The 15,616-nt window shown below is 38.7% G+C and overlaps 1 protein-coding gene across 2 annotated transcripts in view; it reads left to right on the top strand.

Moving 5' to 3' along the window:
- plch1 (phospholipase C, eta 1) overlaps positions 1–15,616 on the top strand; it is a 97,878-nt gene that overhangs the window by 17,634 nt on the left and 64,628 nt on the right. The window contains exons 3-5 of one of the 2 annotated variants that reach the window (XM_059946347.1): positions 3,540–3,686; positions 4,608–4,853; positions 5,271–5,398. In XM_059946347.1, the coding sequence (XP_059802330.1) occupies positions 3,540–3,686; positions 4,608–4,853; positions 5,271–5,398 (521 nt within the window). Of the gene's footprint in view, positions 1–3,539; positions 3,687–4,607; positions 4,854–5,267; positions 5,399–15,616 lie in introns of those variants that run through there. The other variant, XM_059946355.1, reaches the window with a different exon arrangement.

The following is a 15,616-nucleotide window of genomic DNA, read 5'->3' as shown; positions in this document are numbered from 1 at the left end:
CTCAGATGACTCTGTGGCTCTTAATGAAGAACAACCAAAAACATTTCAAAATTTAAAGATGATATTGTAAACTGCATCTATATTAAGAATCCCTGATACAGGGAGATCATTTACTCTGTATATCCATGAAAAACACATACTAGCAGTTTTAACTCAGAACATGGAGACCAACCACGTTCTGTAGGTTATTACTCTGCCAAAGATCTGATTTTATATACTGATGGTTTCTCAACAATTGAGAGAGAAATTGTTGTTTCTGGAACTGAAGTGCTGACGACAGGAAGAATGGCTCCTGGTACCTCTACCCAACAGGCAGAATGAAAAGCTTTGATTGAAGCCTGTAAGTTGGCCGAAGGAAGTTCAGCTAATATCTACATTGACTCTTGGTGTGACTTTGGAAACCTATGGAGACAAAGAGGATTTCTTATGACTACAGAAACTCCAATCAAGAATGGCCAACTGGTACAAGAACTTACAGATGTCGTACAAATGCTGTCAAAAGTTGCTGTATTAAAATGTAAAAGCCACTCCAAAATGACCACAATGGAACACTATGGAAATGCATTCGCAGATGAAATTGCAAAAATGGCAGCATGGGAAGGAAGAAAGGAAATCAAAGAAGTACCAAGAATGTATACAGTGAACCCGACAAATGGAATTATGGGAAGAAAGTTGAACTCTGTATCACAGACAAGCATACAAGATATTTGAGAGATGCAAGCTCAATGCTTTAATCAAGTAAAGTGATTCTGAATGGAGAATGTTAGGAAATTAAATAGTGATGGCATATAGAGATTTGGCACTAGTCATGGACTATCAGCCCCAACTACATTGCATCCTTCTCTGGGTCAGTAAATACACTCCAAAGGATATATTGGAGTGCAAAAATGGTCAACAGATTATCCCAATGGTGGTGGAATCCAAAGTTCAGGGCATAAATTCAACAAATGTTTGAAAGAAGCATGACATGCTGGAAAACAATTCCTGGAGCAGCAGAAAAGCTATCACAATTAAGTCCTCCTGTCCAACCTAGTCCATTTTTACATCTACAAGTGGACTAAGTTTCTTTATCAAAGTGTCAAGAATACCTAGTTGTACTGATAATAGTGGAAAAATGTTCAAGATGGATGGAAGCTATTCCAGAAAGAAAGCCACTGCCACACACCCCGCAAAAACTCTGATCAAGAATTATAATCCTAGATCAAGATTGCCATGTCACATTGACTAAAAGGAACACGTTTCACTTGGAGGGTTGGTCAACAATTGTGTCACCTGGTGAACACTGGTCTTTTCATTGTCCACATTACCCAGAGTCATCAGTACAAGTCAAATGAATGAATGGAACCATCAAATCATGAGGACGGGGTACCATGGCCTACAGCTCTTCCTATGGTCTTGTATAGCATCAAAGCCACTCCAAACAAGAAAACTGAACTAAATCTGTTGAAGGTGGTAACAGGATGTCCTACATCACTGCCGTAGCCCTCAGTCTCAGAGAGGCTGATATACACATTATGGTAGGCAGTTTAGTTAACTATCCTAGATTAACATATTTGAGAAAAACTAAAACTATCAAAATATTTAACTTTGTGATTATTAGCTAAAATTTGCCAGTAGTTGTTGTATGCTAATTTTCCTATAATTTTTGGAGCCGACTCTCTTATGTTTTCTTTTTCTTTATTTTTAATTCGAATGCTAAAACATTTCATATAGGGAGATAGAAATGAGCAGTTTCGGAGAAAAAGTACATGGTTTGCTGGGATGAATCCATTGGAGGAATCATCTGATGTGTTGTAATTACTAATTAATTTATCATTGCCATTGTGAAGATCTTTGTTTTGCATGCTGTCCAGCTAGGCCATTCCACCCAAAAGTACATCAAGATAGAATAAAGGAGAAAAACAAAAAAGAAGTGCAGAATCTAGTTAGAATTACGGAGACAGTGCAGTGCAGTTGGACAAATAAGATTCAATAGGCATAGAGAAGTGGACTGAGAGATCAAAACTTGATCTTTACTGCACAGAAAGTTTGTTCAAGAGTTACATAGCTGCAGGATAGAAACTGTTCTTGAGCTGGGTAGTGCATGTTTTCAAATCAAAATTTTGTATCTTCTGTCTGATGGAAACTCTCTGATTAATTTAATTTATTTTCCTAGGCAGTGTAAAGTGCAGACAAATTCAATTGAGGAGAACCTTTTTTCCCTGATAGACTAGACTATGCTCACAACTCCCTACATTTTCTGATGGTTTTGGGCAGAGCAGTTAGCCATTAGGATGCTTTCTATGATGCATTTATAGAAACTGGTGAGGATCTTGGGTACACGCACAATTCCTTTGCCTTCTGAAGAAATACAGGCACTAGCGTGCTTACTTAGCCATAACGTCTGCATGGTTGGTCCTGACAAACTAGTGATGATATTTATACCTCAAGCTTTTAACATTTCCACCATAGTACTCTGCTCCCTCTGTCCTGAAGTCAATGAGCAGCACTTTTGCTGACGTTCAGAGAGAGAGATTACTATCATAACACTGTGGCATTACACTCTGTATCTTCTTTCTTTACTCAATGTTGTCATTGTGTGTGATCCAGCCCACTAATGGGATGTCGTCTGCGAACAGGTAGGTGAAGTGAAACCCTACAAGTTGTGATTATGAGTAAAGTAAGGGGTTAGGGGAAGCAGCCTTGCAAGGCACCAATGTTGAGGACAATCATGGTGGAGATGTTGTTGCCTCTTCTTACTGATTGTGGTGCGTTGGTCAGGAAGGCAAAGATCCGGCTGCAGAAGGAAATGCTGAATCCCAGTTGTTAGTGTTTGGAGATGAGATATTAGGTGAGCAACTAAGTGTATTCCAAAGGTTCACTGAAAGGATGCAATGTTTCAGAGACTATCCTGAAGATTAAGATGGTAGAAAAGTAGAGAAGGGACAAGAGTTAATTTCAGTTTCAGAATCAAATGGCAGTTTAATGCAGCAGCTTGTTTGGAAGTCTGAAGTGCAAGTAGTTGGGAGTGCTTGTTCAATAAAGCCTCCAGTCTTCAAATCCATTCTAACTGCTCAACGGACATAAAAATATCCTGTAAAACTATTAGGCTGTTAGTTCTTCTGACATGGTTGGTGTTTACTCCCTACCACAGATTAAGTGTCTGTTCAGCACAATTTTTTGGGCACAATATTCCACCTTAAAACAAGTTCTTAGTTGTTAAAGTTTTCCATTTCACTGTGGAGCTGTTGTAAGTTTTTTTCATTTATATGCTACTTATTGCCAACTTAATTGATTTGACATGACTCACTAGAGCTTGATATTGTGAGATTGTTGTCATTTTCTTGTTGGGAAATAAAGTATTTCTGTACAAAGTTAGATGCATCAGCTATCTGTTTTCTGCAATGTAGGTTTACCTTTTATTGCTGAAGTATTTTTGTGCGATATTTTGTGCTGAAGGTCATTGTATTTTTCGAGGTGCCTTGGTATTTAGTTTTCTTTTGAAAACCAAAGCCGGTTTATTCTCCTCCATGATTCATCATTGTTGACCTTCTTGACAGTGGAAAGATGCATGTGGGTAATGCAGTCAGGAACTCAAATGGTCAAACTGAAGAATGGAAGCAAAGGCTTGGTTCGTCTTTTCTACTTGGATGAAAACAGGACATGCATTCGATGGCGTCCATCAAGGAAAAATGAAAAGGCAAAAAGTATGTGTATTTAAATCTGCTCTCTAATTACTTTGTATTAAAACATAAATATGTTATCACTTTTACATTTGTAGAACATTACTGGAGCTGGATGGAACAGTGGTGCAGCAAGTAATGTTGCTGCTCATTCTGCAGCGCAACTTCAATCCTAACTTCAGGTTCTGTCTGAGTGGAGTTTGCATGTTCTTTCTGTGACCCAATGGGTTTCCTCCAGGTCCTCCAGTTTTCTCCCACATCCCAAAGATGTGCTGGTAGGTTCTTCAGCTAAATTAGTTTGCCCTGGACAGAGACACAGTACATGGCAGAAGAATCAGGGCAGTTGATGGACATGTGACAGAAAACAGGCTACGAGGAAATAAATGGAGGAGTGGCAATGATAGGAATACTCTGAGAGTTGGCATGGGCTTGATGGGCCAAAAGGCACCCTTTTATTGTAAGGGAATAAGATAAATCAATTTGTTTGATCTACAAATTAGTTGCAAACTGTAACAAAATTATGAAATATACAGATGAAGTGAAACTGCATGGTAAAATTTATATTATTCAGAATCTATTTTAATACTTAAAATGAGATTGTTTGTTGAAAATCTTTGCCATTGCTGTGGAAGGAATTCAAGAGCAAGGCAAATGCAATATTCCAGAACACCATAAATCCTGGGATTGAAAAAATATAAATGTAAGTAATCTTCCAAATTGACTTTCCACAGATTAAGTACTAATGCTTTCTTTTGTCTCATAATAACACACTGGCATTTTGATGTTCAGCACCTGAGCACCAAATCACGAGGTTTCATCTATATTTAAATGAAAAGGCCAAGTTAAATTAAGTAGATGAAACTTGTAACCTAAATGAGAAGATGATGTATGAAAATTAATGTATTAATTTGAAAATGACTTGCAACTTTCTTCTTCTCTCCCCAGTTACCATTGATTCCATTTGCAAAGTTTTAGAATGGAGCCAATCTACCAGCTTTCATCGACGTGCTGAAGGAAGCTTTGATCCAAGCTGCTGCTTCAGCATTTACCATGGAAGTCATATGGAGACACTGGACTTAGTAACCTCCAACTCTGAGGATGCACGCACTTGGATAACAGGGTTGAAATACTTAATGGCTGGAATCAAAGATGAGGATTTACTTGCAAAAAGATTGACGACTCATAATCAATATCCTTGTTTTTGTGACACATAACAGCAATCAATATTTGTCTTAATTCAGTAAAACCAAATCAAAATTAACTGGGTTTAAATTTATACTCTTCTACAAGTTACCAATTCACTTTCTTGATATTTTTCCATAGTAAATTTAAACAGTCAACTTCAATCCATTGCCATAAGCATTATGTTATTATGCACACATCATATTGGATTCTCTATTTATATGTATTTAAATATGAATTCAGTGAAGTTCACCACAATTTGTTTAGCAAATATTCTAAAAATGTGTTTATTTTATCACAACAGCATCAGTATAAATATTCCCATCAATTTTTCTGCAGCTTTATGTTAAATAATACACATACAAATTAAGATGATCATAATGTACTGACTTCCACGGTAGTCTTTCTTTAATTTCATTTTCAAATGGATGAAGCAGATGTTTGAAGAAGCCGATATGGATGGGGATGGGTTGCTCCACATTGAAGAAATCTATCAACTGATGCATAAATTAAATGTGAATCTACCTCGCAGAAAAATCAGGCAGATATTTCAGGTTAGTTACTTCATCAAATTTGCCTTACGATGATCAATATGGTTTATTTTCTAAATCCTTAACTTCTCTTTAGAATTAAGTATTCACTTCTTTGAAGTGATTTGGGTGTTTTAATTAAAATTAAAATAAAATTAGTAATTTCTCTAATTATTGATGGATGTTTTTTTAGAAAATAACATGATTGAATGGAATCAGAACGGGTTTATGGAAGGCTATTTGCTTAGACTGATATATGGTAGTTCTTTGAAGATGAATCCAGTAGAGTGGATGAAGCACACCAGCTCACTGTAAAACTGATAATCTGGGTCACTCAGTCTAGGTGGTACCAGACTAGCAGATTTCCAGATTATTAGCTGTAATTTTATTAACACTCAAAAACCTTACATTTCATTTCAAGATGTCCACAGTGTTATAATAAAGTCTACAGTAAACTGATAAGTTTCGAGGAAGTGCTAGAACTTGAAACATAATTTCTTAAGAAGACCAAAATGCATAACAGATACCCTCCTTCCCCTACCCTTTTATTTCATGTTTTAACTTCTATCTTTGTGCTACTTAAGCAAGCTCATTTGTTTCAAATTTTCCATGGTGCCTTTCAGCACTGATGTAATTTCAAATGTTTTTGCACTTCAGTCATTTCAGACCCATTTCATCCTGTATCTCATTTAGGTGTTGTTTCTGAGTATATGGTACAAGTCTGTTCATATTATGGTAAGTGGAAATAAATTCATCTGATGCATGAAGAAATTAATTAGACCATAAACTACCATCTCCACATTCCTGAGCTCAGTTTAGAAGAAATGTAGGATGTGATTTCAAGAATATGTGAATGGCACCTTATTGTCGAAGCTTTGTCAGGAGCTTCTGTAGATCTTCTGCATACTTCCATCAGACTTCTTGTGCAGACTTTTCACTTTCCCAGTTACGTTGATGTACATTTGTTTTATTTCCTTTCCCTGTCTCTTTGGATGAAAGTTTGCATAATCTTATATTGTGCAGCTCAAAGTTCAATTTAAGTTTATCGTCAGAGTACTTGTAAGTCACCATATACAACCCTGAGATTCATTACTTGAGGGCATTCACAGTAAATACAGTCAACAAAAAACAAGCAAAATAGTAATTGTAACGTTCTCCTTCGGGTGTAACGAAACGCCGAATTTAACGTCCGGATAAACCACAGCCAATGCAAACCAGATCGCAGTAAGATTAACCATTTATTGTTCACTCTTCGCATTAACATATGGTGAAAACTGTTGATAAAACAATACAAGATTGATACAGTATTTGTTCCTTCCTTAATATCACATTTCAAGTGTAAATACTTGCAAAGGTGACTATAACTACATTACACTAAGGTGCAGTATACAGAGAGAGTTTACCTGCTCCATTGACTACTTTAAATACACTTCCATGCAAACTATCCGCGACTCTTTAACTAACGAAAGCATAAACATTATCTACCGTCGTTACTTCTAACAGGATCGGCATTAACATCTTAGTTCAATATATCGATTATCTATTAACTTACAGCGTTGCTCTCACTGTGATTTCTCATGCCTGCAAAACTGCTTCTGCTCAGGTGAGCCTCGTGGAAAGCCCCCACCTAATTTCAAACCGGTATTTTCCCACAAGACGCGGCGAAACCGGATGTGACATCATCGCATGCCGATATATTTTACATGCAATGAATATACTTTAAACACTTCTAATTCTAACTAGAAAATACTATTGAATGAATTACTAAGCGAAAATATTATAAACTAAATAACTGTCGTAAAGACAGCACACTCCCCGCTTGACCTTCGTAAGGTCACAATGAGCAGAGTACAAACTTAGTCTCTTAATCAGTCATTGGGTAGAAGTAGAATAACTTCTGTAACTGGCCTTTGGTAAATTTTCACATCGCCTTGGTCGGTAGTCTTCAATTCGATCTTCCTGACATGTCCATCCTCGCTAGGGAATGTAGCAGTGATTCTGGCCGTTGGCCAGCTGTTGCGGGTGGCTTGTTTGTCCCTGAGCAGGACTAAGTCTCCAACTTGAAGATTCCTTCGGGGTTCTGTCCACTTTTGTCTCTGTTGCAACAAAGGTAGATATTTTTGTCTCCAGCGAGGCCAGAACTGATTTGCCAGAGCCTGGACTTGTCTCCATTGCTTTGTGTACAAATCCTTGTCTGAGAAGTCGCCTGGTGGAGGAGGTGCTCCTGCCTTCTGCGTAAGGAGCGTTGATGGCGAAAGTATAAAGGGGTTTTCTGGGTCAGAAGACACAGGTAGGAATGATTGTGCGTTTATAATGGCTGTGACCTCTGCCATTAGGGTGCACAGTACCTCGTGGGCCAATCGGGTGCGTTGCTGCATCTCAGGTTTCCTTTTCCGGGTTTTCCGTAAGGACGTGAACTGTTTGACTGCCTGCTCTTTGTTATCTGGTGAGCGCTGGCATGGTTCTCTGATAGGCAATGGGGCAACCCCATTATTTGCTTCATCTCTGAAGACCTTGGTGTCTTTGGGTTTTAAAGAAATGGTATCTTGAGCTGATTGTGCAAGTTTGTTGTCATACTTCGTTAGAGCGAAAACTGACTGACCTAGCGTCTCGTCGGTTACTTTACGCTTGGTAATGTATTGTTGTGCTTCTTTAGGGTACACCTCAGTGAGGCAGATCTTGGAACAAGAACGGCTTGACTGAGTTTGACCGCAAACTTCTGTACAGTTCGAGCTGACAATTGTTGTCCTGGAGTGAACCTCTCCCTCCCCGCCGTCCTGTTGTGGGGGTGAAGGAGCGTTGTCGGTTCTTTCATTCTTGACTTCATCACGGAGCCGTGAGGGTAAATTTCCTTCCTCGTATGGATGTGATGCAATCGTGACTCTCTGAGGTTCCTCGTAGCTGGGGAAGTTATCGAATACGTATGGAGAGGGGAGACGAGCCTGCCTGTCTATTTGAGATTGTACATAGTCGCTTGTGCGTTCCAGTCTGGTCCCTTCTAAAGTAGATCTTACTGCGGTCGGATCACGCGACCCTTCAGCTTCTTCTATGTACTTTGCTTCTGCCATGGCAGCTTCTCCTTCTCTTTCTAGCTGCAGCACTTGCAACTCTGTCGATATTTTTGCCATTTCCAACTGGATTTCGGCTTCTCGGGCGGCCTCTTCTCTTTGTCTGGCAGCCTCTTCTCTTTGTCTGGCGGCCCTTTCGGCTTCTCTGGCGGCCCTTTCTTTCTGGATTTCGACTTCTCTGGTGGCCTGTTTCATTTTCAAAACTGCTTCTTGTTTGGCGTAACGCAGTCGCACCTTGGCGGCTTCTGCCTTGGCTCTTGCCTGGGTGGACTTACTTGATGTCGGTTTACTGCCCTTGTCGCTGGGCGCCATCGACTTGATCCCGGATCGAGCTGACATTGCAGCACTTGGAACACCTGATAACGCCCGGGTGGGCTTACTTGATGTCGGTTTACTGCCCCTGTCGCTGGGCGGCGTCGACTTGATGCTGGATTGAGCTGACATTGCAGCACTTGAAACACCTGATAATGCCGCTTTTTCACTGTAACGTTCTCCTTCGGGTGTAACGAAACGCCGAATTTAACGTCCGGATAAACCACAGCCAATGCAAACCAGATCGCAGTAAGATTAACCATTTATTGTTCACTCTTCGCATTAACATATGGTGAAAACTGTTGATAAAACAATACAAGATTGATACAGTATTTGTTCCTTCCTTAATATCACATTTCAAGTGTAAATACTTGCAAAGGTGACTATAACTACATTACACTAAGGTGCAGTATACAGAGAGAGTTTACCTGCTCCATTGACTACTTTAAATACACTTCCATGCAAACTATCCGCGACTCTTTAACTAACGAAAGCATAAACATTATCTACCGTCGTTACTTCTAACAGGATCGGCATTAACATCTTAGTTCAATATATCGATTATCTATTAACTTACAGCGTTGCTCTCACTGTGATTTCTCATGCCTGCAAAACTGCTTCTGCTCAGGTGAGCCTCGTGGAAAGCCCCCACCTAATTTCAAACCGGTATTTTCCCACAAGACGCGGCGAAACCGGATGTGACATCATCGCATGCCGATATATTTTACATGCAATGAATATACTTTAAACACTTCTAATTCTAACTAGAAAATACTATTGAATGAATTACTAAGCGAAAATATTATAAACTAAATAACTGTCGTAAAGACAGCACAGTAATAATAAATAAAAATTAATTATCAAGATCATGAGATGATGAGTCCTTGAAAGCGAGTCCGTAGGTTGTGGGAATAATTCAGTATTGGGGTGAGAGAAGTTATCACCTCTGATGGCTGAGAGATAATAACTGTTCCTGAGCCTGGTGGTGTGGATCCTGAGGCTCCTGTATCTCCTACCTGATGGCAGCAGTGAGAGGGAGCATGGCCTGGATGGTAGGGGTCTTTGATGATGGATGCTGCTTTCCTGTGACAGTTGTGCTCAAAGGTTGGGAGGGCTTTACCCCTGATAGACTGGGCTTTCTCCACTGCTGTTTTCTCATTCAAGGTCACTGGTGTTTTCGTACTTCTAAGAGAGTGGAGGCACTGCCGTACTTTCTTCATAATGGCACTTGCGTGCTAGACCCAGGACAGATCCTCTGAAATGATAACACAGAGGAAATTAAAGTTGCTGACCCTCTCCACCTCTGATCACCTGATGAAGATGGGCTCAGTCAATAATCAGCTCTGTGGTCTTGCAGAGGCTGAGTAAACTGTTGTTGTTGTGGCACCACTCAACCAGATTTTCAATCTCCCTCCTATATGCTGATTCTTCACCACCTTTAATTGCAGTGGTATTGTCAGCAAACTTGGAATTAGAACTATGCTTAGCCTCACAGAATTAAGAATAAAGTGAGTAGAGTGGGGGCTAAGCACACAGCCTCCCCGTGCACCCGTACAGATGGTGATTGTGGAGGAGATGTTGCCAATCTGAACTGACTGGGGGCTGCAAGTGAGGAAGTCAAGGACCCAGTTGCACGAGGAGGTACTACAGCCTAGGTCTTGAAGCCTATTGATTAGTTTTGAGGGGATGTTAATATTGAATGCTGAGCTATAGTCAATAAAGAGCATCCTGATGTATGCATCTCCACTGTCCAGATATTACAGGGTTGATTGAAGAGCCAATGAAATTGTATCTGCTACTGACCTGTTGTGGCAGTAGGCAAATTGGAGTGGATTCAATTTGCTCCTTAAGCAGAAGTTGATATGCTTCATCACTAACCTCACAAAGCACATCATTAGTATGGATACAAGTGCTACTGGACGATTGTCACTGAGGCATATTACCATGCTCATCAGAGGCACTGATATAATTGAACTCTGCATGAAGCAGGTGGGAACCTCAGACTTCAGCCAGTTGATCAGCACGGCTTTCATTACTTGGCCAGGTACCTCATTAGGCCAGAAGATCCACGTGGGTTCATGCTCCTGAAGGATACTTTCACGTTGGCCTCAGAAACTGAAATCAGAGGGTCATCAGGGTGTGTGGGAATTTGAGAAGATGCCTTCATGGTTTGCCAGACAAAGCAAGGATAAAAGGCATTGAGCTTATTTGAGAGTAAAAACTTGGTTTCACCAATTCCGTATGGTTTCAATTTGTAGGAGGTGATAGCATTCAAGCCCTGCCAGACCTGTCAAGCATCCTATAGTTTGGTCCAGAATTGTCACCTTGCAAGTGAGATAGCTTTCCAGAAGTCATACCTGAACCTCTTGTATTTTATGGTCACCAGACCAGAATGCCACTAATCTGGTGGATTGTGAATCTCATGATCCTCCAGGGTTTCTGATGAGGAAGATTCTGAATGATTTTGTGGGGATATATCTACGACTTTTATAAAGTCCTTTACAGCTGTGATGTATTCATTAAGATCCTTTGATAAATTTTTGAATACTGCCCAGTCCACTGACTCAAAGCAATCCCATCTTCCTCCCACGACCACCTCTTTGTTGACTTTATTTCTGGTTTTTAGGTCTCATCTTCATTTTATTTCCAGTAACGTTTTAGAACATCAGGACTTAACAGTGCTTAATCTGACAGCATACAAATAACATATTTTTAAAATTATCAAATTATTTTTCACTTTGTCTTTTTAGTATTTCCAGAATAGAATATAGGGTAAAGGGATGACTTATTTGACTGTTGTTTCGCAGTTAAGTTCTGTATTAACTTGTACACGGGAACAAATTAAATATCTGCATTGAGGAGCAATTTGCATGACTGCAGTATAGGACACAGGTTATGGAAAACTTGATTTACTTGAAACCATTTGCCTTGGACTGAAGAAGAGACACTTATACAGTGTGTGTACATTTAAGAACTTTGAAGATTATTTGGTCTAGAAAGTATAATAAAGATAATTCTGTAAACTATTTGAAAACTAATGGAGGATAATATTCTATAAAATCTAATTTATCTTTTTTAAAAGTGTAATGTTTTAAATAAATATCTTGGGCTTGAGATTGCTAATTAGGACTGCTCTGGCAATTACCCCCTTGCAGTTAATGTTTCCATAGCTACACATTTTCTGAAGCCCTCTAGCCTACCTGTTCTAGTTGTACTTGAGCGTGGAGCAGTGCCTGAGTCTCTGTTGAGAAATTTTAGAAGTTAAAATAGTTTTAAATAAGCCAGATCCCAAAATATTTTTGTTCATGATTGCATACAATTTTACTTCAATGTTTACAATACTTGTCGACTACTGCAAAGTGAATTTCATCAAAAATTCCCCTCTCTGATTTTTCTAATCATCCTGAGACTGAAGATTTTAAAAGTCTGCCATTCTTGAATGTTGAACAGTGCCTGAGCCTCTGTTATGAAATTTAAAAAGTTAAAAATAAATATAAATATTAAAATACATGCAAAATCTTTGTTTTTTCTTAAAATTTATGATACAAATTAATTGAAATTTACAAAATGAAATCAAATAATTCAACGTTCACAATTGAAGTTCCTATCACTGAAGATCTGGAGTTTGACTTTTATCACTGGACAGATGAAATAGATAATATGATTACAGAAACTGAGTCTAAGCTTCATTATATTATAAAATTTAAAATCAATCTCAATGGGAGGATTATTATTGCTTGCATGTTTTGATTTCTGTATTTATCTTCATTTCAAATAAACCATTGAAGACTATTATGTATATTTTTCAATTTTTAAATGTTAGAACTGTTTTAAATATGCAATCTGGAAACATGGATGAAGATGAGCTTTTTATATGCATAAGTTTGTCTCTGCAAAATTATTTACAGTTGCATACACTTTAGAATATGCACTTTATACACTTCAGTTTCAATTATTTCTTTCCTTAAAGATATCATTATTTAAATACATTATTGGAAGCGAGATATCATAGCTGTTACCTTATTGTTAAGTGCCTCTGTGAAGGGGAAAATACTATCTTCTGGGACAGATTTAATGTTTTCATAGTCAACCATGATCTAAGGAAGCTCAAAAGTTCTGAATAGCTTGTTGTAAATATTCAAGAAAAATATGCAGAAAACAAAATAAATTGCAAAGTAAAATATTATATGCATTGAATTAAAATCTATGTCCAGTAGGACACATGTGATGGTTTAATGAAGTAGCTTTAGGAATTATTACAGAACACGTGCCTCCTTTTTGTACAACTTTTGTTACCTGCTATCCTTCAGGGTCCAGTGGTGCTAACCATTCTTAGAAACACTTTTGAGTGGAGGTTTGCTCTCATGCCAATAATAGCTGACATCTAAATCTTAGGAGACTACAAATGAACATAAACAAGTTAAATGAAGAACCAAGATTGTACCAGATGGTCTATAATGTGAAACTATCTAGTGCAGCATGCAAAGCAATGCACTTCATTTTAAAATATATCAGACTTGAAAATGATGGCATTAATATAGAGTTTGGAGAATGTTAATCTTAATGCAGCCCCCCACCAGATTCATATGGAAACTTGGTTAATAGCGACAGGACTCAGTGGTGAGAAGGCCACCTTTCATAAGCAATAGGTGTCTAAGGTTGGTATGATTTGGGCTCAACCAAACAGGAATGTCGTGATGTTCCGATTAAAGAAACCTCAGTTTGAATGAATGCTGTGGAAGTACTGCCCATGCGCAATTGTTGGTCGTCAAGAAATAACAACTCATACACTGCATAAAATTATAAGCAAAGTATATTTACAAATATCAGTTTTATCAAACAGTTCGTAGGAAAAAGAGAAAAGGGAAAAATTAAACTCTCTCATTACAGTTAAAACCTCTCTAAATGTACACATTGTTGGAACTCATGTCGAAGTTGTCTTTTTACTCATGCAGGGGATCTAAAGTTTGCATAAAAGCACACAACGCATTCCAAGCTACGCTCGAAGTCCATCTGAAGCAAAAGGGCTCTTTCTCAGGAGTATTGGCCCTTCCTCCTTGGAGCCATTCATCTGCACAAAGCACACTGTACAATGGGGTGCTCCATCCCACGGTATCTTCAGCCATCTTGCCTCCTGTCCTCTCCACAGCCAGAAAGACCTTCAACCCCATCGGGTGTCTCACAAATCTCTCTCCACCCAGCTTACTCAAAAACCTTCTCCCAATTTGACCATCCTAATTGGTTGACACAATATTCCTAAGTTGAAAATATCACAGCCCCTCATCCGAAACCCAAACACTACCAACAGGACACACTGCTTCTACAGAGAGCAACTAAAATGAAGTACCTACAGCAAACATCTTAACCAGGGCATTACATTAATATAGAGCAAGCAACTGAAACACCAGTGGTATTTCAGCCATTAAAATATAGAAGTAAAGGGGACACAAGACTGCAGTTGTTGTGAACTCTGTAGCAATGAGCAAACTGCTTGAGGAACTCAGTGATTCAAACAGCATCTGCAGAGGTAAAAGGATAGCTGATATTTCAGGGTGATACTCTGCATTAGGACTGAGAGTTTAAAGGAGAGATGGCCACCATAAAGAGCCAAGAGGGAGCGGTGAGGCAGTGGGTAGAACCCAGTGAGGAAGGGGTTATTGTGCAAATGGAGCCAGGGAGGAGTGAGATGGACCTGTGAGACAGTGGCTGTTGTATGATAAAGATATATGTAGAGAGAGGAGGGCAAAAAAGTGCTGATGAAGCCAAATTGAGGAGGAGAGAGGGGAGGTGAAAGTGTATATTAAAGGTAGATGACTTCACTTTCCAACCTCTGGTTTTACCCCTCATGCTAATTTTGAAATATATTGCTGGTCATTCCTTGTCACTTGGTTGGAACTCCGTATCCAGTCGGAATGGTTCAAGAAGGTTGCTGATTACCAGGTTCTCAAAGACAATTAGGGATCGGCAATTACGGTTGGTTTGTCAGTGACATTCAATTCCTGAAAAATGAAAAATTAAAATAAAATAATTTCTGCTCAAAGACTTTTCTGAAATGATTGCTGAGATTTGATAGCCATAGAGTAACTAATTCAATGGCCTTTTGTGCCACAGAGCAGCATATAATCTTGTTCCTCTGGCAAGTGAGAATAAAATGTAGTCAGTTCTAAGAACATAAAGAAAAGTAGGAATAAGACCGGGAACCCATGGGGGGGGGGGGGGAATCTACAATTTTTTTAACAGCTGCGGGCACCTTTACCCCACATTTCTTTTTGGTTTAAGGACTATTGGCTATTCAGGTTCATGAACCTGAGGTTCCCTCTTACCCAGTGACAGTGCTGGTGCCTTATGAATAAAAGTCACTTCCACACTACCATGAGCTATGCATTCAGTCTTAATTTGCTTAAATTTGTAAAAATAAATGATCTATAATACTTGATTTAAGAAATGCTATTCCATAAGAATTGGTTCATTTCTGTTTATACTTATTACTTTGTATACAATGTTACATATTTTGCCATTAACAGTTGAGACTATGCCACATTAACTTGTTTTAAATTGTTACTTTATCAACAAATTCCTTTGTTGTACTTGTCGTTCATTGTTAAAGAAACATTTCCAAATGGGATATTCTTTAAAGCAATATGTAACAGTTTTATAATTGATTTTTGGATGTACTTGTGACCTAAGTAAGTTAAAATACTGGAGAGGATGTTCCATTTTCTAGTCTGGATGTCAACAGGATAGGGAACACTTCCCACTTTAAGCTTATGAGGAGAAAAGTAAAGGAAAGCTTGTGGGACAAAATGGTTTATTTCTCCTGGTTGATCACTATAACGAATGAAAACAGTATAGAATCTAGAAG

Source organism: Hypanus sabinus, chromosome 2 (assembly GCF_030144855.1).
Source record: "Hypanus sabinus isolate sHypSab1 chromosome 2, sHypSab1.hap1, whole genome shotgun sequence".
NCBI classification, from domain to species: domain Eukaryota; kingdom Metazoa; phylum Chordata; class Chondrichthyes; order Myliobatiformes; family Dasyatidae; genus Hypanus; species Hypanus sabinus.
Note: the sequence above shows the minus strand (reverse complement) of the source record. Positions and strands in the feature narration are given on the sequence as shown.